Source organism: Cottoperca gobio, chromosome 6 (genome assembly GCF_900634415.1).
Source record: "Cottoperca gobio chromosome 6, fCotGob3.1, whole genome shotgun sequence".
Taxonomy (NCBI): domain Eukaryota; kingdom Metazoa; phylum Chordata; class Actinopteri; order Perciformes; family Bovichtidae; genus Cottoperca; species Cottoperca gobio.
The window spans coordinates 11,403,164-11,430,580 of record NC_041360.1 but is presented as its reverse complement, the minus strand read 5'-3'; the positions used below and the strand labels follow the sequence as shown (position 1 = coordinate 11,430,580).

Sequence of the window (27,417 nt, the reverse complement as noted above, 5' to 3'; positions counted from 1 at the left end):
TGCACTATTGACCTTTAACTTCAATAATTGTTGTATATATATACAATATGTACATACAGACTTTAATTTAAATATTTGTAATTTAAGTGTTGTTGTCATCTGTAATATATATACATATATATGTATATGTATATAAGATGTTACTGACATGGCCTCGACATCAATATCCATAATGCACAGTAAGTACGTTCATTAAAAACATTATGCAGTGACAAATGGGGCTATAGTGATAGTAGTTCAGTTATGAACATTACACTTATACTCATATAACGGTGTGAAATTAATTTTAATTTACAAGTTGTACAAGAATCTTTTACCATCTCCCCAGCAGAGGGCAGTAAATCATTGAGTACTGGAAATTTCGACCAACTTTTGAACACAATAGAACTACAGTGAAAAGGACCTCGCAGGACCCTATATAGCTACTTGTTTTAAGCCTGCTCATTTATCTCTAAATAAATACATTTTACATTTTTCTGTGTAAATTAAATAGGGGAAAAATCATCAGAAATGTTTAAAAGTTTTCTGTAAATCAATACCGTTCACAATATTAATTAGAATTATTAAATGTAACTATACTTCTACCTCTCCGCTGTTTTACTGTCAGGCATTTGTACGGACACCTCTCACCGACGGAGGACGACAACATGGCGGCCTCCTTGCGTCTGGGTCGTCAAGGGATTTCTTTTGGCCTTAGATTATCTCATTTTAAGAAATGTTTATGGGCCACGCACCCATGTCAGGAGCATGTCAGACACTTCTTTCGGTCACCATGGATGCTCGGTGAGTGTTGACAGAGTACTATGAGCACAGCTGTCCTTCTCTCTGCTGCTGCTGCTGCTGCTGCTGCTGCATTTGCTATCATCGTTTGTTTTACTTGCAGTAATGTTCACCGTGTAATGAGGTTACTTTGTTATTGTGTTTCATAACATGATAAGTAATAACAGTGTTGGTGAAGGGGCAGACTTGTGTGTTGAATTCCTGCCTGAATAATGAGGGCTTTATTTGACCTCAAATTACGAGAGAGCGGAGTCCATACATGATGGGAACATGTAACGTAGGCTACATTTTAAAATGTTCGTCAAATTACCACACCTGTTACAAACTGGGAATCAAATTGCGATAGACGTGGACTGTCACCAAACCGCAACCTACAGTTGTGTGTGTGTGTGTGGGGTTGGGTTGAAGTCGTTCAGCTATGCTAGCTGCATCCTTTTTTAATGTAAAACAAATACGAGTGACACATTTTTATTTTCTCTGACCGAAAGCCTTTTAAGTTAAGGCTACACACAATCTTATTTACCAATGCGTTGCTCTCCCTCTCTGTATGGCATCTATCACCTGTGGTTTCATGCAAAAGTGAGTCCAGTTCCTTTATTACAAAACATTTGAGTAATACTCACAACCAGGTTTGGGAAGTAATAGTCAGTTCCACAAAATTATTGTATTTAACACTCTTTAGTAGGTTGTTATTATTCAGATTCAGATTGTGTTATTATCCCTTAGATATGCATAAAATGGAAATGTGTTTTTGGCACTGCATTGGCAAGACAACACACACCAAACACAACAATACACATCATAGTCCTACACAACAATACACGGCAAGTATGCATCTTAAAGTCTTAAAAGAGACTAAAGTTTTAGGGGGAGGACCAGTCGGGAACAGCTTACTGCTTGGCAGGTATTCAACCCCATTCATAGGCTCTGGGAAAAAATTCAGGATATAAATAATTAGTTGTTGGACTAAACTAAAGGATAATGTGAGAGGAATGTTGAGAACCAGAGCTATGGGAATGTTTAAAAGGTTTTCTTTTAAAATGTGGCATTTATTTATGACTATTGGATCGATACTATGCTGCTCATCATTTTAGTAGGTGTTTTACTGCAGACAGTTTTACATGTCATAGCAGGCAAAGCACTAGTGTAACTAATCACATTAAATATGGCTCCATTCCAAATTGTGCCAGTAAGCAAGCCTGCACAGTTGCTGCTATTATCCTTGTTATTAAGTGTACCTGTGCTTTTTCTTACTATGACGTGTCAGAGTGTCTGCTGGGAAAATATATTACTTAATACTTACTATATATAAAACACACACACAGACAGAGAGGAGTGATTCATGTTAAGTCTGAATGATATATGAATATGTAAATATGGAGTTGGACGGATTGTTCTTCACACACACACACACACACACACACACACACACACACACACACACACACACACACACATAAATGGGCAGGTAGACATGTTTAACAGTTAGGCTAATAGTATTCTTAATCTTAAAACACTAGAGGACAATTAAAAAAGTAAAGTATCAAAAATATTGATATTTGGATTATATTAGCCTTCTGTTTTGTGACATTGCCAAATATCCAGCAGATGGCAGCAGCTCACAACATGTCCAGAGAACACACAGGATTTCAATTATTTTATTGAAAATGGTTTATTGACATGAAAAGCAGCAAGTCCTACATGGCCTCTACAATGTGATCATTTAAAAAAGTCTTAGTCATTGCCTCTTTGATTCCAGATTCAATTTGTAATTTTAATTAAATGTATTGTTTTTTGTCTGTTTTACTTTATTTTATTTATTTTAATAGCTTAGATAAAAAAGTGTCATGTTCTGATTCATAGAATAATTGGAGGAACCTGCTGGGTTGAGAGATTAGTCGTTTATTGGATTTGATTGGTAATAACATGCATTGTAAAATTGGAAGACCATACTACCATACCTTTCTATACATCATAAATGTCTGTGTCATGTGAGGAGTTAACTTAGCATATACAATACACTTAACAAAGGCGTGTTCCTGTTTGAATTGTGTAATGTAAACAATACGCTTGGCAGTTCTTTTATCTTTAGCACTGCAGGCTTTAGCAGTGATGCCTCTGGCCACCGTGAGAGTGGAGACCCGGTGTCCACCACAGTGCTGTGAGCCAGTTGAACCCTGGCCTTCTGAGTGGCAGCAGCTGGTGACAGTGGGGGGCTTTGATGGTCGATTTTAGGCCTGCAAGAGTACGAGTGCCTCTGCAGCCTCTGGTGCAGTGTCAGCAACGATCAAAATGACATAAGTGCCTGGCAGTGTTCTCCTGTCATCGTGGCACGGTCTCTTCCTGTGCCCTGCTGCCCAGTTGAACATGTTGAAACCCCCTGAGTCCTCTGCCAAACACTACTTGTGGGTGTCTTGCTTGATTTATTTAGACGTTCACGTAGACTAGTTGATGCCAAAAGATCAGGCCGTAGCATGGTTCTGAATATGATTTTTATTGAAATGTGTCTGCTGTAGTTTTAAGCATGATGAGCCCTGACTTAAATTGTATTATTCTCTTTCTATCCTGTAGGTGTCAGTCCAGTCAAAGTGCAAATGCCTGCACTCTCCCCCACCATGGAGGAAGGAAACATAGTCAAATGGCTGAAAAAGGAAGGTAAAAAAACACATGACCTAAGACTTAATTTCCCAGCTGTCATTATCACACATTTTTTCTTCACTTCCTCTAATTGATCTGCTACATCTACTGTTTAGCAGGTCAGTAGATTCAGCAGGTTGGTCCAAAGGTATGCAGTTCTCACAGTAACACCTTCTGCATCTCTGCTCATCGGTTTAAAAAGCTCTGCATTTCCTTTTTCCCACAATGATGGACCAACTGTAGCACCAGTCATTTACTTGATGACATCACATTGCTCTGTAATGCAGAGGATTGAGCACTGGAAGCACCTGAGGGCCTTTGGTGGCTAATTGGCTCAAGGAAACACGACAGTCATTATTCATTACGGCTTAGCAGCCCTGCCCAGCCAGACGCCTCAACCACACTCTCATTTATCAGGAGGCAGAAAACTGAATTCTGATTGGACGCTTCGCTGTGTTGCCATGTGCTTCTGTTACTCGGGGTGAGATATGTACTTGAGTGTGAAAGTGAGAAATGGAAAGAAAAATAAACACATCCGGGATGCTACTTTTTACACCCCTAAATTCATTATAGGGTTTTAAGAGAGCTTGCTAAAAGCTCTTATTTTATATCATGGTAAAAAAAACATTTTGAAGACATGTTTTTATAGTGTAGAAAACATATTTTATAGCTAGCGAAACTATAATTTAACATAAAATAAAACCATCTCGCTTGAATGTGATTAAATGAAGCAGTTTTTCCCGCATTGAAACAATTTCAGCATCTTATTTATTTGTGCAGATTTATTATGTTAACATAACCCTGATCTGCATACCTATGTAGTCTAAATATATATTGTTTGTTGCCTTTCTTTTGAGCAGAGGGGAAAAGGTTCGAGGTCGCCTGTTTAATCTTTAATGTTACACATCACACCTAACCCCTGGGGTCATACGGTGTTAAAGCATCATACAAATCCAATTTTGACTCTACTACTGCTCTCAGGGCTTCCAACGTCAATACTCGCTGTGCTCTTTCAACGCTCCCCTCACCCATCCCCATCCTACTCACCCTGTTCCTACGTTTTCCTTCCCATGCATCTCTCTACATTAAAAATAGCTTACAAACTCTTTTTCAATTGAGGCAACCATTTGAAGTTTTGCGAGATACCTTTTTGTCTTTGTCATAGTGCTGTCCTTGATTTCCCAATGCTACATGCCCACCCAGATGATGCACCCTCTTACAGCTTGTTCTGCCAGAAGATAGAGATGTGACCAGATGTCAGATTTGGATAACCTTTGACCTTTATCTCATATGTACCTTATCTCCTCCTTGCTTCTTAACACATGGACATATGTCACGAAGACGATTCAATCATACCGCGCCTTGCCTCTCTACATGTGAGGGCTACAATGTAACCAAATTATTTTGTATCTTCAACACTGAACTATTGATTTCTAAAATGCATTTCCTGTACGACAGAGCTGTACCACTGACAACAGTAGGTTTTTTTTCTACTCTTCTTTTTGTCCAAGGAGACAATAAGGTCCATGTGTCTTTGTATTATTCCATTGGAAGCTCCATTTAAGTTATTGCCCAAAACAGGTGTAGCACAAAATGGATATATGAGCGTGGAAGAATTGAACCAGTGGCTCCAAATTGCCATCCTCTTTCATTGCTAAGCAGATGCTAATATATTCCAGCTCTCTCATGGGTTGGACCACTGGGAATCTACTAGGATTCTAAGGTTGGGAGACGATCTCGCCTTCTCAGACACGCTGCGTTTCCGTATCTCACATTCTTTTCCATGAAACATTGATTAGGCTCTTCATTTGATATGTAGTCCAAAGCCCGAGCAGATGTTTTCTCTCACACACATTTTAAATTGAAGGTTAAAAGGTTGTGTGTGTGTGTGTGTGTGTGTGTGTGTGTGTGTGTGTGTGTGTGTGTGTGTGTGTGTGTGTGTGTGTGTGTGTGTGTGTGTGTGTGTGTGTGTGTGTGTGTGTGTGTGTGTGTGTGTGTGAACCCAAACCCATAGCTAATATTAGTCATTTGCACCTTAGGTCAGAAACCCCTTAATGAAGACGTTGCTTTGGGAATTAGGGATTATTAATGATATTAGATTTCCTGGATGTGTTTGTTCACTTTTGCAGGTGAGGCAGTGGCAGCCGGTGATGCCCTGTGTGAGATTGAGACGGACAAGGCTGTTGTTACCCTGGAATCCAATGACGATGGTATCATGGCAAAGATATTGGTGAGTGAGCAAAAACACAAATACACCTCTCCAGCGGATGATTAGATACAGGAATACAGGTGTACTCAGTGTTTGGTTGGAGGAGTATGTAAATGTTTTGAATTGGAAGTGTGTGTCATCACCAGGATTTTAAATTGTGATATTTTCTTTTTATTTATTACGCCTTCAAACTTATGTAAAGTCAGCGATTTGCCATAGTAATGGCTATGTTTTTGAATGGAGTTTATATTCACATAGTGTGAATGTTTCAGTGTTTCCTCGTTGCCTATGCTAATTGGCTACGCTTGTTAAATCTGCTATACAGTGACAGCAAAGCTTAGACGAGGTGTCTTCAGTGACAAATATTTCTCCCCGCCTCCATTGTGCGGTTTGTCGGTTGAATTTTTAATAGGCTGCCAAAGGCAGAGCGATCCGTTTTCTTTCATCCGTAGTCCACCTCATGTTCGTTTTATCTTCTTTTGCTTTTTCACTGATCTGTGAGAGATCTGAATACAGCATGTGAAGTGGGAGGTAGGGGGAGGATTTCCTAGTTTTGTATGCAAGATTTAAGTTAACCTTTTTTTTTTGCTTCCCTATTTTAAAAACCAAGGGTACAGTGATGTATTGCTGTGTCTATCCCTGTGCATGCACAAAAGCACAAACCCATGCTCCATGTCACAGAGAGTGCCCTATCTAATAGCACAAGTTGTTCCCAAGCCATGTCATTTTGGACATGCTCACATTCTGGCGACGCCCGAGTGGAGCGGGGTTTAATTAGCCGACGTTTCCGTTTTGTGCAACAAAAAACAAATACACAGCCAGCCTTCACCAGCAAATGCACATCACGAATGAGCACACAGATGCATTGTTCATGAACAATACATACTCTTTTCACGCACAACCACAAACCTAGAAATAACTAAATGAATCAATGAATAACCGGAGGGTTGATTGTCAATTATAATCTACAGGATTATATCTCTGGTTTTGTTTGTGTCCTGCCTTTCACTTCACATTAGTTCACATTCCCTTACTCCATCCTTGTCTTTGCCACTGTGGGGATGAGGTAGTTTCCATAGCAACCACCCAAGAATTGGGGGTAGGGGCTTTAGAGCTTCAGCTGGCAGAGAAAGATGGTCTGCATTAGATAAGCCCCCAAGCTCTCTCTTGCTCTGTGTTAGAGAGTGTTTGTATAGTTAATGAAAAAAATCAGCAGCTAGTGGCAATATTTCAGAGATGTGTGCACCATTACATGGCATGGGCAATGTGGCATCCGCTTTGTCTGGGATAGAGTGTGTTAGGTCTTAGTAGTGTAATTGTCGCTTGCCAAGCACCTAGGCAGTTTTCTAATTTAGAGGCGACCATAATTACCAGCCTGTGGCCAAGTGCCTGGGCAGGCTTCAGTAGACGTGGGACTTCCTGTGCTCCTCAGGGGTTATTTATGGGGGTCAAGTACTGCTTTGGCCCTCTACCAATTTCCAACCACGGCTCTTGGGGGTGAGCGAACAAGGGATAGATTATTTTGATATTAGGATGTGGGGGTAGGGGGACCAGCACTATGAACGCAGATTACTGTATCTCATCATACTCTTACTGCCTTGCTCTTCCCCGACCCGAGGGCTTCAATCTGAAAATCAGCCCTGGGTACAATCAATCACAGCCTTTGGAAAATGACACGCATGTGTTTGCAGAAACATACCATTGATGCTCATGGCTTCTCTGTGTTTAGATGTATATGAAGATGAATGCTGAGCTTTAAATGGAGAATACTGGTCTAGAAATGTAAGAATAGGAACATCAGAAGGGAGTTGATTGTGGATGAGTTCGTGATTGATATCATGAATCACATGGCAGAAGGGACTGACGGATATGTGTGAATATAAGGATGTATTGATGATTCTGCAGTGCTAACCTTTCAGTTTCCCATTTTATTCCCTGTCCTCATCTACACACACTGTCATATAAGGGATATAATGAGACAATTACAGCTATGTTTTCTAAATCAATTTTTCTTTCTACCCGTGCAGCAATCTTAAGTCAAAATGGCTGAAAAACCTGTTTTCTTTTATTAAAAAATGAGAATAAATAGCCTTTTAGGCTTTTGGCAAAAAGGCTGAACTGACTTATTTTACAGTTCATAAATAAAGACCGGCAGTGCATTGGGGAAAGTGGTTGGGATAGAAGTGACACATTATAGCGAGAACAGAGAGTGGAGAGCAATAAATAATATGGACACTTTGACCATGATCTGATGCCCCTGTAACAACGTACATCCCAAGCTTTACAGCTACCTCAGCCAACCATCTTAATTAAATTAAAGGGAATGTTGATAATTGTCCATGCCAAGCTTATTGCAACTGAGCTGTTTAGACTCGGGGGGGGGGGGGGGGCTTGTATGGCTGTATGATAACAGTTTGGAGATTAGTAGGTTAAACCTCCACATAAATGTGGGCTGACTTTGTAATATCATTAGTCTAGCTGATGGTCTCTGGAGATGTTCCTTAAAAGCCCTTTTTCAGATGTGTTAAACGTTTCACAATAAGAATGTGGCCACAGGAAAGGCTAAAGACTGGATCAGGCTAACTGTCTTTCTTCAGTCATGAGCCCATTTTCATTAAGCATCAGAGAAAGGATGGCTGTGAGGACATGACATGAAGATCAGAGATCAAACATTAACTAATTAGTTTATTCAGAAGGGATCAACCATCCATGTAAAAAAAAAAAAGATAAAATGTAAATTTAATTATTAAATGGAACAGAATTCAAAATGTACTGTTTGGCAAATTGTTGACATAATCTGATCACAGTGATACACAAATATTTTAAAACAATTAAATATTTGTATCTGGCCCAAAGGGTGTAGGTTATTGTTCCCTTTGATCGCATAAATGGTTTTAGAAGTCTTTCACGCTCTAGTTGTGATAAATGTTTTGTCTAAGTTCTCGTGCGCACGGTGAAAATGTGATCGTACAATAAGCTTTTTCAGCAGCACATCCTCGGGCATGAAGTGAAACTAAATTTACCACACACAGCGAATATTTACAAACGCTGAGGTCTGAGCATCATTTATACTTCAAATAGGTTTTAATGTGTTCTATAACCATTTGATGGCAGTGTTGAGCCCCACACCACTACAGTGTCCTAAACATCCGTTTATGCAACTTCCCAGCATGTATACTGTTTACAGTGCGTGTGACTTTACTCAGAATCTACCCGAGTGCTATGCTAGCATTAAGGTGTGCAGTGTGTGTGTGTGTGGTGGGTCTTAAAATGAAACCACTCTTGATGCAGTTTGTGTTTTGTGTTCCATTTTCACAACTTCCCTGTTTGTGCGAAATGCACTTGCTGACACTATCACACTTCTTTGGAATCGTTTTCTTATATTGCTCAACGACACATTCTGCCAGTAAAGTTAACTGTTACGCTGATATGATAGGCCTTACACATTGCATGTCCATGTTTTCTGAAAGGTTTACATCCAATCAGATTGTCTAGATGGACACTGATCTAGACTACAATAAGTATTTTATTTAGTTTTTAATATTTCCCTTGGGGTCAACTACCACAAATACATTCTCAGCCCGCGAGGTGGAGGATGAAGCTAAGGATAGAAAGTCAGAACGGAACAAAACAGCATTAAACTCACAAGCTAACTAGTAATTGTGTAGTGCACCATTCTGCTGGGCTGCCAGTACTTGCAAATATATTTCCTCACAGAATTTACAAACACAATTTATGGATATTTGAATCTTTTTGTAAGGGTTTTCTAAATACGTGTTGTGTAATGTTTGATGTTATTTGTGTTATATTGTGTTGATAAACTGATACCTAGAATTTTAAAACAATCTCTTATGACTATCCTATACACTGAAACTGTGTGTGTGGGGGTGGGTGTTGGTGTGGGCAATGAATAAATGTAGTATATTACGGATCCCGTCTTTTGATCTCTTTAGATGTATGTTAATCACACATCGTACCTTTTTGTTTAAAGTTTATACCTTTTTTATCTGAAATTTCCGTCATCGATGCATTTTACAAGCTTTGTGCTCGCCACCGTCCTTTTGGTTGTTAATGTTCGCTTCACAGACTTTACCTTTCAAAAGTAGTGATTCAATCTACTAGGTTAATGTACCTCAGTACGACAGTGCTTTGCTTTGCAATGATACTTACTGGCACGAGCTGCATGTCTATATTAGCACAGAATGATCACGGAAGAGCAGCTCTTTCTACTCGTGAGCGCAGGTGTTCATATGTTCAGCTTTTCTTTCCAGTTAGGTGGAGATGATTATCTTTTATTAGCTTTTGATTTTGCAAGCCTGCTAGAGGAAGGGGGTCGGGGTGGTTGATTACTGTGGATTTACTCATGGCGTTTTCAATTTTTACCATTTTAGTGTGAAACTGCACATTCTTTTTTCATCTGGTCAATTGTTAGAAGTAGCAGATATATTTTTGCCTCCTTTTCTTTCTTCTTCCTGTTCTTCTACTGACATCGAGCTACACCTTTTCAGAGGCTGCTCACTAAGTGGATACCTTTTTTATATAGATAAAGTGCAGCAGCCAAACCCTGTGTATTGTGCCTGGCCTTTGATTTAAACTCGCTATTGACTGAGGAACAACACCTTGCGCAGCTTGGGGAGAGTAGCATAAGGCTTGCAGTGGATTTGAATTACTCCTCAACAAGATAGTGAATCAATAGTTGACGGCTTTGAACAGCATGAAAACACAACCGATTGCACTCCAAAAACCTATTCCAGCACAGCAGGGTTTTTGTAAGATTTGTCAAGTTAACAGGGGAGAAAATAGAATGATGGAAATTGATGCGAGTGAGTAGGCTGTGATGTTTCAAGAGGTCCCCTAATAATGCCTGTCAAAATCTGATGTTCAATGACCACTAGTTAACTGATTAACTTCAGTTTCACTTTCCCTTCATCTCTTTTTTTTATTCTAGTGAACTCAGTTGCTTACTGTATAAGTGAACTCTTGCCCTCTTTACAGATGGAGGAGGGAAGTCGCAACGTGCCCCTGGGCACTCTCATTGCCCTCATGGTGGACGAAGGGCAAGACTGGAAGCAGGTTGAGATCCCCCCTCCAGATGCTGCCGCTCCATCTGCAGCTCCACCTGCTACAGATGTAGCCGCTGCCCCAGTTGTGCCCCCTGCTGCTCCCTCTCCAGCTACTCCACCAAAACGAGCCACTTCAGGACCGTGAGTGTTGCCTTCCTTCTTTTTAGCTGCAGAAATCGCACACTGTATAGATTATTCAAGTGAATGAAACCTCCTTTCCTAATGGAAGGTCTCATGTTCTGGGCAGCAGTCGTGGACATTTAAACTTACAATGTAGCCTTCTTTAGCCCATTTCAGTCTCAAAACTGATCATTTTACCCCTAAATAAACTTGATTTTGTACCCACAGTATAATTCATTAGGTAATACTAATAACTAGTTCAATGTTAGCTTTAATATCAGGCCATGCTTGTTAAAATAAGTGACACGATACATTAATTAAAGCTCATTCCTTTTGGTTATACAGCCATGCTGATTTCAGGTCTTGAATTTACCACCATCTAACAACGTTGAGGAAGATGATCTTGCTCTGTTCACATTGCAAAATGTGTGAGATTCTACCGATCCCTGTTTACACAATAAATACTCTTGTGGAAAGCAAAAGAGCTGCCACAGAACAAACAGACCCTATTTGTTATGCAAACACTTTACGCTGAGCCCGTCCACATTCTCAGATTGGCACCACGGCTGCATCAGCTTGACGGGGATGAAAGGTGGATGTGCTGTGTAGCACGCATGGTTATCAGGCGCTCGATACAGAAATGGGCTATTAAAAGGCAGTGAGGTCAAGTAGAACTAAAACTGAGAAAAAAGATGGTATCTGAGCTCAGCAATAGGTTCTTTAACGTATTTTATGAACACTTAGTCAGTGATATTCTAAAGTTAGACCGAAATGTTTTATGTAACGTTTTATTGGACCCGGAATTAATTGGGTGCATTACATTACAGGTCATTTAGCGGACGCTCATATCCAGAGCGACTTACAGTGAACTAACTACAGGGACAATCTCCCTGGAGCAACTGGGGGTTAAGTACCTTGCTCAGGGGCGCAATGGTGGCAGCCCTGGTATTGAACTCACGACCTGAGCTAGAGTGTAAAGTTTTGTGGCTTACTCTCTCTTCCTCTTCCAGCTTACGTCTAAGTCCGGCAGCAAGACATATCCTCGACACTCATGGTTTAGACCCAAAATTGGCCACAGCCACTGGACCAAGAGGACTTATCACCAAGGAGTGAGTATGGATGAATGGGTTAGTTAAGGCCTCTTAATGCAAGCCGGTATGATACAGAACCTCCCTGATTACATTAACACACAAGCAGACATCTCTTTCATTAGGCCCAGTCTGAAGTTATAAGAAGCAAAACAATTTGCCTTGTTCTTGATGGAAATGTTTTGACTATGTATTTTTTGTAAATACAATTTAATTTCTTTAGGATTTTGAGGTCAAAGCTGTAATGATTTATGAAGCCTATTAATGGTTTCTAATATGGCCTATCACATGCTTAATATTCACATGAATTAAAGTACCACTGGTGACTGAAGAAAGCGTCATATATTAGAGATTATAAGCAAGGTTTTTTTAACCTTATCTTTTTATCTTTTACTTCCTGTTTTACTTCCTTGTTTCTATATTCCATTGAAAAGCTTTTTTTATATTTAGTAAAAGTGAGAAAGAAATGCTAAATTCTCAACTGCAAAAAAAGTTTTTTATATAAAAGAAGATAAGCCATTGAGATGAATTTAAACTGGTCAAGAATTAAAGTTGACAAATTGAGTTGAAAGTGTTTTACTTCATTGTTTTACACAGGAAGCGATGTGACAGTAGCAGTAGGTGCTTGTTCAGCATAGTAATAGGCTTAAGGGCACAGATTGGAAGGGTCCCCTTGTGGCCATCGTAACACTGAAGTATCTCTGAGGGAAAGAGATGTCAGTCAGGACAAGGGAAGGTATAGCCACAGTGCAGGCAGTGTGAATGACAATGAATATGTGGGGGAGACTAGATAAGTGAAAAAATGCGACTGAGGTGGTTAAGATTTTAAGTTGTATTTTTTTTATCCTATTATGTGGTGAATTCACACTACAGAAAGCTGTGAACACACACCGCTGTAATGGTTACCTGCTATCAGTGGGGACCTGATGGAATACTCTCGTTACCACCGAACTCCCTGCTGGGAAATCTCATTAAGCAACTTCAGTTGCCATAGCAACCCAGTCTCCAGAACCCACTGGTGACCATGGAAACGCAGACCATATGTTTTCTGGGATGTATGTCTTGGACAGTAAAAGGGAAATGTATATGAAGCTTCATAAACCAAACACAGTAAGGAATAATACATGGTAGAGATTAAACGAAGCCTTTTCTGTTAATGCAAATAAATAGGATCATTTAAAGCTTATTAATACCACTACAATTTATATGTTTACTAACACCCGTTTTATCAGATACAAATGTGTTGCTGGGAAAGCGTCTCATATGCACCCTTATCTAACCCATTTAGAATAATGATTTTAATGACAAATTAAAAACTCAAGGTACAATGTTCTTTAGAAAAGGCAGTTTCAGATTTTCTTTGTCTCTCGTTCCTTTGTCATTAAGCTGTAATTGTCTAGGTTAATGGGCATGTTCTGTGTCAACAAGAATTCTAGGTTGTGAAGATTAAACTGGTTAATTAGTAATGCAGTTTTAATTATATCCCAATGATTTGATTTGGCATGCTTGCTCAGTTCATTTTCTTTAAACCATTTGTTGGACTCAAGATTTGCATGAATGGCTCTCCAAATCACTTACTGACACCTAGGCTAGTTAATTAGCTCAGAAAGTCTTCAGAAAGGAAGGCTTATGCTGGAGGAAAGCAAAGGAAGTTTCTGCAGGAGATAAAAGACTCTAGACGCCAAGAGGTTTAACAAAAACCAGTGCATATCTTTGCTAAGAGAGCTTTCTGAATTGGTTGCTGTTCAAAACGGTTACAGTATACAGAGCGTCACTTTTAATGCACGACCTAGCTCGAGAATGAAAGGTGTATTATTTATCTTTATTCATGTGGCTTTTCTGTTTGGAAAAGCAGTGCATTTCTAGGGTGTTGAATACATTACTAATGTTTGTTAGGTCAGAAACCTGCTAATAATTCCATAACAAAAGTGTCCAATATAATTACCAAAAGGAAACATCCTTTTAAAAGGTTCCCTGGATATTTGGGACCTATTGAGTACCCAATTGATGCCAACATTGTTAAGGTGGTGAGATTAAGCCTTTTCCTTTTTAGCCAATGTCTTTTGGATATGTAAATATTTTAATTTTGACGTCCCACCAGAGCTGAACCTATAGGATATAGCTTACGTATGTTGTGCTACTGAACAGTTCTGTTCTTGTTGGAAACTAAATCTCCTTGGTGAGAATAGTTTCACATAAGCTTAACTCCTTCAAGAGAGGGCAGAATAGACCCAATTTCCCTTCCTTTGTCCTTTTGGTACATCAGATAAAACTGAAAGCAGGGAAAGGTACCCCTCCCATTCCACCCTCTGCTCTAGTGAGGCCGCTCTATAGTGGGCATGAATACCAAGAGGTCACGCAACCCAGGGATGAGATCATAGCATGTTACATAATCCCAACGAGGTTTAAATACAAATTGGGTACAAAGAAACACTTTTCTGTTACTACTTTTTGTCTCCCCCATCAACGTCATAAATAGCAATGTTAGCCAATGTCGGGTAAGGGTTTCAATGATTTGTATCTCACCGTTGGCTTTAGCACTAGTGTTTTGTTTGTATTGTCCTCCTGACAGAATGACTGTATGGCCCTGTGTGAATGCAGCTGAAACGCTTCCATTTATGTGGAGAGGATGGCACTTAAGAAACCCATGAAGTATATAAGTATCTTCCTAATAAAGCGTTCACTGTGTGAAAAGCTATTCTGTTTATAAACAACAAAGAAAGGTTTCTCTTTACTGCTATATAACCGTATACATTCAGCATAACGCTTTATATTTCACATATTCGGCATGAAGTATTACGTCAGTTAAAGCAGGATACACATTGAAACTTCAAGAGGGAAGTCAATTAGCTGTAAGCTGTCAGCCTCTCGTAGCCAGCTTATGTCCAATATTAACGGTTACTGTTGGCTACAAGCAGCTGTTTTGGTTTGAAATAACTAAGTCTATCTTAAATGTAAATATTCAGTATATAATGTTATTTCTATGCAACATACCAAAACAATATATATGTTTTTTTAACTGTGGTATCTCTGTTTATTTCACTGTTTGAGTCCTACTGTATAGAAGTTTAATACTATGAATGGCAAATCTCACAAAAAGGGGTTAAATAGCAATGGGGCCTGGCTCAAAAGAGTAGTTTTGTTTGACCTTAACCAACACAGGTATTCACTAACAAAGAGAGATGTTCTTGATCCCGGGCTCTCTGGCATGTACAGCACCAGAGCTGCACTTTATTCACTTTATAAGAATACACACAGGACCTACATAAAAACCATGCAGACACCATGTTATAGGTCAAACACAATGTAACAGTATTGACGTTTGCTAAAAGAGGACTGTTACTACCTTTTTAGTGGCAAAGTCTGTCATATTGTCCCCCTACAATGTTGTTGCTACAGTTTGTAAAGTCATTGTTTTTAAAAGCACATCTCCTTGCTGCAACACTTTGACTGCAAAACTTTCTTTTCCTGCTATGCAAATGTATTGTAGTTGTACGTACTGTGTACATGTGATGCTTCTCTAGTGTTTTTACTAAAGTCTTCATCTCTTAATTGTTATGTATTTTATATTTATATATTTTTTAAAAATTCATACGTTATATTTTCTTTAACACAAATGTAAAAAGGCAGAGCACACAGCAGTCCAGTAGAGCAGCTCCCACGACTACGACACCCCTCTCAGCCTGTCCTAGGTGGCAGTAGAAGACAAAGTTTAATCATGTACATTTGGTGCTTTTGTGTGTGTGTGCGTGGCCTCATTCCCTTTTTAATATTCTGCTCGCCCTCTCAGTCTTTCAGAGGCTCCTTTGCCTCGGCTGTTAGTTGGGGTGTAAATGGTCAGTGTGAAAAAGCACATGCCAACCGGCTACACAAACGGTCTCTATGGCGTCATCGTGTCCACTGTAGGCTGCTGTTGACTCTTGAATTTATAATACTGTGTTTGCACAACTCCGCATTTTGGATCCTTTTTTTCTGTTTTTGTAATGTTCAATATAATTTGTATTACCTTTTGTGTTAATGTGCTTACTCTGTTCTCTTACAAACAGTCAAATTGCAGTATGCAGTATGCAGTATACACCTATGCTGCACTTTCTTTAATATGCTGGTCTGTAATCATTAAACCGTCAATGTGCTCCACTCAGGTTAGCTGGGGGGATTTCCAAATTGCCTCAATCCCTCAGGAAACAAATAGTCCTACCAGTGAGAGAGAAAGAGAGCGAGAGAGAGAGGGAGGAGTTCTTGTGCTATGGAAATAAAAACATACAGCTCAGAGAGGGACATGGAGAAAATAGCTGTGGGGCCCAGATGGTTCCCGGCTACATGTCGAGGTCAGAGGCAGCTGGCCCAGACAAAAGACTGGATGGGTTGGTGGACCCCAGTGCACAAAACATGAAACAGAGAGCTTCAAGTAGGCGCACCTGATACTTGCCCCTCCCACTTCTTTTGATGCTAAAACCAAAATGAATGGGTGAAAAAAAGAAATCACGGCAGATCTTTTACTTAATCATGATTCTTTACCTTTACCTTTTTCATACCTTCAAAAGTGTAGCAGTAGAAGAAACCTTAATCTGTGAAATGCAGAAAATGATATCTTCTGATTCTGGATTGTTTACTCTAACCTTGTAGTTAGTTGTAATCCCACAAGTTGGCTGTGGGATGATCTGTAAATAGGGAATTCGGATATGTAAAGTGTGTCTTTTAACTATGCAGCATAACACTAGGTGCCCGTAGCAAAAAATAATTGTAGAGCCTTAGGAAAAAGATACTGTTTTAAGAAGTATGGATGTCTATGGCTCACCATGCTGGTGGGAATGACAATGGATGGTTTTTGAATGACTGTAACCCTTGCTGCAGCGGACACCTGATCCTGCCTAGCCTTACCCTGATGGGGTTTGTTTGTGAATGCAAATTATTCTCATGACGCCCATCCACTGGAGGATAACCGAAAGTTACCTCTCTCTACAAGCCAGACACAAATGCAATCCAGATAAAACATACCCGAGTGCTACATTATTCACCCATAAGCTCGCCAAGCGGGAGCGTATACGTGAATAATGTATTGTTGTACCATCATAAGCTATGCCACTGTTTTTCATACAATTGTAATTTCATTTATAATGGTCAAAGCAACAGCGGAAGGAAATAGTGTTTGATTTAGTTGTTCACAGTAGAAATTAGGCCATCATTAATAAATTCCAGAAATTAAGAAAGATGAAAAGAAAAAAGTTTGCGAGACACTTGAAAAAGCACAGTTCATCTGTTTAAACAGGGGAATACTGGGAATCAGTGAAGCTCACATGTGCTTTTTTCAAAAAAGATGGCCCAAAAAAAATAGACTCAAAAGCATTATTTCAGTCTGGAAAATATTTTGTTCCTACGTAAATGTTTGTGAATGAACATGTGTTAACTTCTTGAATATATAATCTTATCCTGACATGTTTTCTGAGCCAATGCTCCAATGGGATGCGTGTACAGCTTGTTGCCCCTTTATTTCCACACACGTACACACACACACACCACTCCTGTCCCCCCTCTGTCTCTAAATTATTGTATGCATTTCATTGTGTATAAATATTCAAATGAATATATAAAACGATGCTCGCATTATATCTTTTATTGTTTTGTTTTTACTTTAACAGAGATGCATTGAATCTCTTGAAAACGTCTCCTGCCCCGAAAGCAACCCCAGCCATGGCTGCCCCGAGTCCTGTCCCCGCCCCGGCAGCTGTCCCCCCGCCCCCAGGCAGCAGACCCAACATCCCTCCTCTCTCTGTACCAGGGAAACCAGGAGCACCGGTGAGCACTCGCCACACCATCGCCCTCTCACAAACACATTTCCACAACAGGGTGTCTGTTTGGTGGTAGTGCCTATTAATACTTGCTCATCTTGAGTATTCCACGGCTGTAGTCGTCATCTTATCCCTTTATGTATTTGTTTGCCTCTGAGCACAGAGACTGGGCTCATTGATAGGGGTGTAACGACCCATCCAATATATACTGATTCAATGATTAACCATCCAATATCATCGATACGAAGTGTTGAACATCGATGAATATCATCCGCTTCAAGATGCACTCTTATTTTCAAGTTCTTAACAATAGGAGGTCTATTTACTTTTTATTTTTATTAAAAAGATTATGTTGTTTTTTTATTTAAAGGTCTGAAAGAGCCCAGTAATACTATTGTCAAATAATAGCTTTTTGTGAGTTGATGTAACTGATTGTGTTATATGATATCGTCTCATATCGATCGCAGGCCCCTGAATTTAATTGAATCAAAATTCTATTTTGGCAGACTTTGGAATATCAGCAAATATCGTATAGTTGTCCAAAGAGTCGATGTAATATCATATTTTGATGAAACTTGTGATTAGAGGATTGTAAAACCCAAAACTATCTTGGACATGGGACATTGATAGTTTTGGTGTTACAATCCTGTACAGATTTTATCAATCTGTCCGTTATTTGGCACCAATATTCAATTTTAATGTCCTTTTTCAGAGACAAAATCATTTAGTCACTCCTCGCCAATCATTAACACATTGAAACAAGCTTGTCATTAACGTCTTCACATTGTTAACCCCATGCATGAGTGATGGCAGCTCAGATCTGTCCGACTAACATTCCTTTTCTTGTCCCCCTTCTAAATCTAAATGCCCTTTTCTCCTCATTCTATTATTTACCTCCCCTCCCTCCACTTGTCCTCCCCAGGGCACGTTCACAGAGATCCCAGCCTCAAATATCCGCCGCGTGATTGCTCAAAGACTAACGCAATCGAAGACCACCATCCCCCATGCCTATGCCTCTGTTGACTGTGACATGGCGGCCGTCATGCATCTTCGCAAAAACTTGGCCAAAGGTATAAAAATGTAATAAAACACTGTGTGTACACTTTAACTCTATACTGTACATGCATATGTTAGTGTCATGTCCTGCAGGGAATGTCTGACAGTAACATTTGCAGGGGAACTTTTCCATGAAGATGTGGATTTCAGGGTTTTTCACATGACTGCTCAGTCGACAAAGGGGATAGTCTTCTGCATTGAGAGAAGCTCTGCTGCATGTCATCTCAGGGTGGTCATGTACCTTTGGTTCAAACCAGTATCTCTCTCTCTCTCTCTCTCTCTCTCTCTCTCTCTCTCCCCTAGAGAGGGTCTAAGAATAACCTGGCACGGTGTGGTTGGGTGAGAGGTCACATGTTGTACGGGTTGTAAATGGCTAAATATCTGACACTGATCCGATCTGCTCTTTCTTCACACTGCACATCTCAATGTAAGGCTGATAAGACAGCCCACATTAAGTCATACACGTAGGTCCCTCTGCTAGCTTGAAATGGCTCGCACCTATTCATAAAACAAATCATATCAGCAAACGAGTTTAGTGACAAAATGCGGTAGAAAAGGAAACCGGTTTTCATTAATTGACGGTGTTTGTATAGGTGTTCCTTTGTGCTTACAGGAGGAGAGCACTCAACCAGAGTAATCATTTCACTCCCGTTCAAAGTCTTTCAAATTGATTCTTTGTCGTGTTTGTTCTCGGTGTGTTGTGTAATGACAGTATTCAAGAGGAATAAATTATTTAAAAGACTCTGGAAAAGCATTAAAGGCCTCTGTAGAAAAGGATACGTGTGAGGGCAACGGTAAAGAGATCAGGCCATCCGCACAGTATCAGTTAGGTTGGTACTGGATTGAAAACTAGAGTATTTGGAGAATGAATAAAATACTAGCAGTTTCTTCCACATGTTTTGGCAAGCTGCTCTTCACAGACTTCCTTAGCAACCGTTATTGAGCTAACCGCAGCTTCTTGTGCAACACACATCAGGATGTGCGTGTGTGTGGTGAAGGTGAAGTGAGGTTTACACCACAACCAGAGAAAGGGAACATTGTTGTGTCTCAACAGTCGCTCCGTAACGGCTGCTTTTTATGAATTCCTTAAAATGTAACTCATGCTTACTTAGGGAGATTTGTTTGTTGATATAGCAAGAGTGCTTCGCCAATTTCCTATTTTTAAACATTTAGTTGAATCACGTAATTGGCTTTATTTAGCTAAACTTTGCCTAGCTGTCAAACAAATGGTAAATCTCTCCGTGTCCTGTCTCTGTGATGGAGGAAATGGGGTCGGCCATTCCAGACCTATTAGCGAGGTTGTGTGTGTACTGAGGGATTCTCTCCCCGGTTGTTTTTGTGGACTCTCATTGTTCAGGAGCAGCGCGATTTCACGGTTAGCTCGTTAATCATGCCGCTCACAGCATTCATAACCGTCTGGTACTGCACTAATGGACTCTAGTACAAGTTGGCAGCAATGCCAGGCCAAGCCCGCCTGGCCCAATGTGATTCACACGGAGAGGAGAGAGACGCAAATAGTGACTGAGTCATATAGAGAGGGACTGATTCTGATCAGCTGGTCAACAAGATATAGGGGATGTAGAAGATGTGTTTTCCCCCTGAGGGAAGGTGTAATATCACTAATCTTACATTTGCAAGAGAACAGCGTCACACTTCACAGGCCTCGTACAGAATACAAGCCCATATGTCCATTTGTTGCTTGAATTGGGCTTTCTTCTTTGTCTTTTCAGAACAAATCAAAGTGTCTGTTAATGATTTCATCATCAAAGCAGCTGCTGTTACACTTAAAGTAAGTCTTGTTCAGAATCACTTCTTTTGTCGTCATTTGTTCATTTAACATGTTCATCTTCATCCCCTGAACACACGTGTACGTAAAGCACATGCATGGTTATTCAACTTGTATACCTACAAGTACCTGGTGTTTTATGTCTTTCAGTGCTTGACACACGCAGCAACCTGTAGTACATATTGTAAATGATTTCTCCGGCTACATCATTAGGTCTCTAATTTCTATAACTCTGCTGCAACAAGGGCTCTCTGTGGTCCTCGTTGCTAGCTCATTCAGGTGGTCATGCTATTATAAGACGAGACTAAATGTTGGTGTCTTGTCTCTCAAACCATCCATCTCCCTAAGCACTTTTAGAAATACACAAAACATCTGCTGTAAATGAAGATACTGTTGTCAGATTTGAGGAAAGTGTTCATAGAAATAGATATTGTCCTCTGGTGATTTAGTTATTCCAGCCAGGGGCATCCGGTAAGAACATCCTAATCATATGGTTTTCTTTTCACTTAAAATGGAATATTGTATATGCTTTAGTGAATTTGCGTTGGCCTTAAGCCCAACGTCATGGGCACTGGAGACTGTCCCAAGCACACTGTAGGAAACGTTGCTCTATGAAGATCAAGCAGCAGCTGAGAAACCTGGCTGTTTGTTGCATGTGTTACAGTAAATGTGAGGAATGTGTACAATTCCCAGTTACTTAATGTTAGTGTAAAATGCCAAAGCACCACATGGCTCTCTCATAAGTCCACACACTATGTCCCTGGTCACAATACCTCTGTGGATTGGCTTCTGCACTAAACTGAGATATGTGACTCATTGCCAAAAGCAACTGTAAATTTCCCTCGAGGCATCTGAGGTCAATGATTTACTTTTATCAAACTGGACTGTACTTTTTATAGGCAGATAACCCAAGAATTCAACATAAGTCCCTTTCCCACATGCAGTCTATCTCTGACATGTTCAGAATCATTTCCTGGGCTCATGTGTGAATGGAAGCAGGGATCGATAAGGATATTGGTACATGCCGGTACAACTGTGTTGTCAATGAAGCAGTAACATTGCAGGATCAGGCAACAGGTTACGGACATTTGACGAAAGACGCTTTCACGTGGAGCGAGCAAACCTATCACAAGACTCCACTGATGACATATTTGCCACCCAAGCTCTTTTGATGTGTTTCTGATTCAAGTTGATCACGAAAAACAGTGGGCTACTTGTCTCGCAAACTTGTTGTATATTAATTACATTACAAGAACATCGGCACCTAACAAAAAGATGTTCCCTTCGTGTTCCTGAAAATAAGAGATGTCTTCCGCAGCGAACACCTACCTGCGGCCTTGCCCCATCTTCTTTGTCTTCTGTTGAGTTTTAGGGTGGTTGGTATCCATAAATGTGGCATTTCAACCATCTGCTGGACTGTCCCTTGGGCTGTCTATTCAGACATTACCTTGGCATGTGTGAACAGACTCGAGACAAATGTTCCTGAATGTAGTGCATGTGTGAGAAAATCACTAGTTGTGCCTGAAAGGTTATCCCAGTTATTTACTGGGAACTATGTGCAAAAGATTCTTTAGATATTTAGCTTTTCAGCCTTCACCACAACAGATTCATCAAGATCAAGATCATCCAGATATATCAGATTATGTATGCATAGATTTCTACACATTCCTTATATGCAGTGCATCTGTCTTTTAGATTCACTGGCCTGATAACAGGTGTATCCAATCACCCCCAAATCGATGAATGATTTCCCCTCATTTACTATAATATAATGCTTTTTTTGTTCACTCAGTAACTGCATGGAAGCACAGTAAAACCTAAACAGGAAGGGCTTTTTTTTATCTCTATTTGTTTGTTATTTTTCATTGTTAATATCTGACTAAACCAGGATTGACCTCTGACTTTCTATCCCAGGAGATGCCGGAAGTGAATGTGACCTGGTCTGGCGATGGACCCTGCGCTCTTGATTCAGTCCACATTTCAATCGCAGTGGCGACTGACAAAGGCCTCATTACCCCCATCATCAGGGATGCTGCAAACAAAGGAGTCCAGGAGATCTCAGCTAATGTTAAGGTAAAAAATAAGATCATGAACCATTATCTTGTGATATGCTATGAGGTAACACAGGCGTTAGAGTTGTCCCCTAAAGCCTTCTTGCAAGGGCATTTGTTTTTCAAACTTCCTTTGCTGTTGGTTCGTTATGACTTCAAACTGCGGCGGCGTTTGTTGTTGATTTGTACGTGGGAATAAATAAGGGAGTTGGGATTGACTGCAGCCCAACTGTATGGAAAAAACAAACTCTGTGCGCATTTGTAGAGCTCTGCTCACCTTCTGGCGAGAAGATATTGTATTTACAGTTGTCTTTCAGGCATTTATTCACAAACGCATAAATGTGCCCTCAAAATGTGATATGCATGTACAGACACACACTCGATGATTAGTCTCACTCTCTTTCTCATTAAAGACACACACACACACACACACACACACACACACACACACACACATACACAAACACATCAAATAGATGAATTTCTCAATGAGGGTAATGAATGTAATTTCTCTCAACAGCAGTGACCAGGTGTAATATTCCCAAATGTCCAAGGCCCTTATTTATGCCTGTTATGTCTCAGTGAAGATATGAAGTGTGATTCAACAGCTGTGAGCAACAAAACACTGGAACACTGCTTCTTGACCTGATGACACAATATTAGTCTGAACAGCGTTGACATCAAATGTCTGTCTCAGCAGCAGTAACAGTAGCAGGATCAGCTGTAATAGTAGTAAACGTGGTATTGTTTATTCTTCAACAAATTAAGAAATAATCTTTAATATATATTTTATTTGGAAAATGCATACATTTACTGTTTCTACTTTAGGTGTAATTTTTGCTTCCAGAATAACGTCTAGTGGGTATCAAGTTTCCTAATGAACCAAGTCACCAAAGTGCACGTGTAGGTTAGACTGCAGGTCAAAGTTGGAAGTTCAGAGAATTTAAATTCTTCTGGTCTTTATCTTTGTCTTCTATACTTTTGAAATGCACTCTTATTAACATTAGTTTGCCCCTATGGCGAGCCATGGAGGAAAATATCGTGTGCTGCATTTTTATTATACATTGTCTTCATTAAACAATTTTGATGACTTCAAGTTAAATAATGTAATGTTTGTTGGTGCTAAGGATCAAATCACTGCAGGAGAATTTGCCATCACTAGTGCACAAACACATACAGCAGCTTCTATAAAGCATGGGCACTAACACTGCAGTCCACTTAAGCCTTCAAAATGAGCTTTGCCACCCACTGCCTTGAATTAAATCTACATTTGTCTACTTATTGGTCCCAAATTAAAATCAACATGTGGTTTGAATGAAGCATGGAGAGGTCGCTGCTGCATGAAGAGCTCTTCTCTCAAATGTGCCCACCATATCCCACTGTGTCTCACGATCCTGTGAGTCACTTTGGACTCTGTTGGTTGTGCCCCCGCATTAACCTTTTAAGTACATTACCATTTGAATAAAGTTCACGTTGAACAAAGATGCGGTGGCCACCCAGCAGGGTCAGCTGAAAGAAAAAGCTTAGAACGATAGCTTTAACTGTAGCCTTGTTGTTTCAGCAATGTCTGTAGCATAATTGATCTGTGCTACAACTGTGTAGAGAATCGCAGTGAAACTCTTAGAGAAAGTTGAGTTGATCACCAGATACGTTGTGTTTTCTCCAAGGTTGTCACTCAAATTCAAGCTCTGATGGAAGTTGACTTCACAGAACGTGGCTGCAGCAGTGTGTTCTTGCTATTAGATATTTTAATCAATTCATTTCTTCAATTCAATTTTCTTGAACATGATATTTGAAAGTTGACCCCTGTCACCTTTCATCAAAAGGCCTGAATGGTATGCAGTATTTTAGTGTGTCCAGGTTTTTATGTAGGACATTGTTTGTTTTGTTGTTTATCCTGTACACACGCCATCTATTGCACGTCTGTCCGTCCTGGGAGAGGGATCCCTCCTCAGTTGCTCTCCCTGAGGTTTCTTCCATTTTCCCCCCTTTAATTGTGGGGTTTCCTTTTAGGAAGTCTGTTAAGCCCACTGAGACAAATGTGTAATTTGTGATATTGGGCTATATAAATAAATTGGATAAATTTGACATGAAGACCGTAAGGTTGGGTTTCTATTTTGCAAATGTTCTGGTATGAATATGGAATGTTGCTAAAAAAACAATACGATTTATATCATACATTTTCTTTAGAGGCATTCCTCGCCCCACCCTGTGTTACACCTTCATTATCAAAACAAACAAAAACAATAACATTTTGGGTGGAGATTCTAATGATCTTTAAAAAAAAAAAAGATTTAAGGTCATACCAAAAAGTCTGACTTAAGGTACAGTCCCGAAACATAATGCGACACCGTGTCATTGCATCCCAGCCAATGCGTTCCGCCTCTTTTTCCCACCACACGGGCTGTTTACCTGCATTCAACCAAAGCCTGCTCAAATGTGATTGGTCAATACTACTCGGACCAAAACGCAGCTCCGATACCATCAAAATCTTGTCCCATCGCCTATAGATTCTACCCAATACTGTGTGTGCTTAACTCTGGTGACCTCTCGCATGTTTGTCAAATATTATTGTTTTTCCTCATCTCTCTCTGTATCCTGCATCCTGTCTAAGAATCTGCTTGAGTTTGAGTGATATTTAATGTTTCCATAGGCTCTGGCCCAGAAGGCTCGCGATGGAAAACTTCTACCTGAGGAGTACCAGGGAGGCTCATTCAGGTAAACCTAACACACACATCATCTCTTTGGCGTAACTTAATATGTTCCAGTCTTTCTTCTGCAGTATGTAGTGTAACTCAATTCCATAAACTGCCTTTTCATGCGTGGCCTTTTTAATCTCTAACAACTGATTCTATCTCACAATTTCCTCTCGGCGGTAAGATAGCCATCATAAATATCCGCCATTATGACTTATGACTCAAATCCGGCTCTACAGATATTCAATATATTATGCATATTCTACATTTAATGCAGGCCTCAACTGAATGTGGTCTTGGGCGACAAGTACCATCAGTTACTGTGCCATCAATTGCAGAAAAGTGGAAGGGAGGCTTTTCAACTCATTAGAATTAATGGTGTCATTTAGCCATAAATGGGGTTTCTGTGTCAGGCAGGAGCGATGAATTTCTTTGGAGATGCAGCCCTCTTTGTCCTCCTGAGGATATATATGTACGCCCTTACTCTATTCGTTTTTCCATCCCCCTGAGCTAGAATTCTCATTAAGGAAAACCGCAACCTGCCCTCGGGTCAGTCTGGCTCACCATCAACAACATTTAGAGAGAGAGACTTGGTGCTGCTGTAATAATCTTTACTGATCTGTTTTTATTTAGTAAAATACATAATTCCCCCTCCCCCCTTTTTTTATTCACTCTCTCCACGAGGTTATGTTCTTTTTTGCATCAAGAAGCTGGTTTTAGAGTCTCCATTATGCCCGCTTAGTTGATTTGAATGCATTTTCTTCCCTGCTGAGCTTGACTAATGATGTAACATGTGTACTGTCTCTTCTCTCTTCACATTCTGTCCGCCCTCCCTTCTCCATTTTTCTCGCTGGCAGTATATCTAACCTGGGGATGTTCGGTATCAGTGGCTTCAGCGCAGTGATCAACCCTCCTCAGGCATGTATCCTTGCCGTCGGGACCTCCAGGTCAGAGCTGCGACTGTGCGAGGATGACCAGACCCTGCGCACCGAGCAGCTGATGACCGTAACACTGTCCAGTGACGGACGACTAGTGGATGACGAATTAGCCTCGCGGTTTCTCGATAAATTCCGCAGCAACCTAGAAAAACCGCAACGCATGGCACTAGCCTGAAATACAAAGTGAGGTAGCTGTATGAAATTGATTTTTGAGGACAAAGTAAGAAACATCTGCATAACGAAGCCTGTGCTCTTAAAAAGTTCATTTGAGTTCATGCTTGGATCAGGGCTTACAAAGTAGGCTTGTACATGGTATAAACTTGTATCTGTGGATTGCTACTGATATAAAATCGCCAGGCTTTGTGATGCAGGAGTTAAACTGGGCTTCTGCTAGAGTGGTAGAGGACTCTTGCAGTGGTGCCAAATATTAAGACAGAAGTGGCATACTGTAATAGGGGTGGTTGTTATATCACACCAGTGTTGTGTGTATATATATGAAGTGGTTATTTCACTTTAAGTTCTATTTTTCAGTCCCATTGCATCTACTCTGTGTTACTATTAATACACATGCAAATTGTTCTGTAGAAAAACTATATTTATTACTGAACATCAGTGGCAACGCAGTTTCCGTTGAGAGTAAACCCATATGAACCATTTCCTGTGTTCGAACAGAGTTCAAGAACCTAATTAATTGTTCAAAGTCAATACATTTAACTTATTTAAAAACAGATCTTGTGACATCCCTGAAAACTAATCTTCCAAGTCCATGTGTATCCAAAATAAATACAATCATTTAGGTTATGATTTCCTTGGATGCCAATAAAACACATTGTTCAACCTTGAAATGTCTGTGTGCCTCATTACAACATGTTTATCCCCAGCCTCATGCACACAGTGTGTGTGTTAAGCTAATTAGGATCATTTGCTGGGCTTAGTATACAGGTCAGTCTCTGCTGGCAGATGTTTATCTTTGCGGGCAGAACAGCTGTTTACATACGTTTCCGCACCACACGGGCAGAGCTTATCTTGGATATGCGTGAGCACGGTTTGGTATTGTTTCTGTTGGAGATGAAGGAAGAAGCTGCTGAAATGGGGAAAGTTGTGATCTCATACTTTCTCATGTCTTTGGCTTAGATTTCCATTTTACACACCAAACACTAAAACAAGGGCAGCACATTGGAAATATTAGTGCAATTAGTGCAGT

The 27,417-nt window shown here is 40.1% G+C and overlaps 1 protein-coding gene across 1 annotated transcript; it reads left to right on the top strand.

Moving 5' to 3' along the window:
* The first annotated feature begins 620 nt into the window (after positions 1–620).
* On the top strand, positions 621–27,058 carry pdhx (pyruvate dehydrogenase complex component X). The gene is made up of 11 exons (XM_029434631.1): positions 621–783; positions 3,352–3,435; positions 5,547–5,647; positions 10,622–10,830; positions 11,820–11,918; positions 17,537–17,693; positions 18,609–18,756; positions 20,473–20,531; positions 22,443–22,601; positions 25,233–25,297; positions 26,133–27,058. The coding sequence occupies exons 1-11, from the start codon at positions 648–650 to the stop codon at positions 26,386–26,388; spliced, it is 1,473 nt and encodes a 490-aa protein (XP_029290491.1). The 5' UTR covers positions 621–647; the 3' UTR covers positions 26,389–27,058.
* The last annotated feature ends 359 nt before the right edge of the window (positions 27,059–27,417 follow it).

Excerpts from the sequence above, each read along its gene's own strand:
- pdhx (XM_029434631.1), top strand. The coding sequence starts at position 648 with ATGGCGGCCTCCTTGCGTCTGGGTCGTCAAGGGATTTCTTTTGGCCTT. Across the intron at positions 3,436-5,546 it reads CAAATGGCTGAAAAAGGAAG|GTGAGGCAGTGGCAGCCGGT; the intron begins GTAAAAAAACAC and ends TCACTTTTGCAG. Across the intron at positions 11,919-17,536 it reads AGAGGACTTATCACCAAGGA|AGATGCATTGAATCTCTTGA; the intron begins GTGAGTATGGAT and ends TTACTTTAACAG.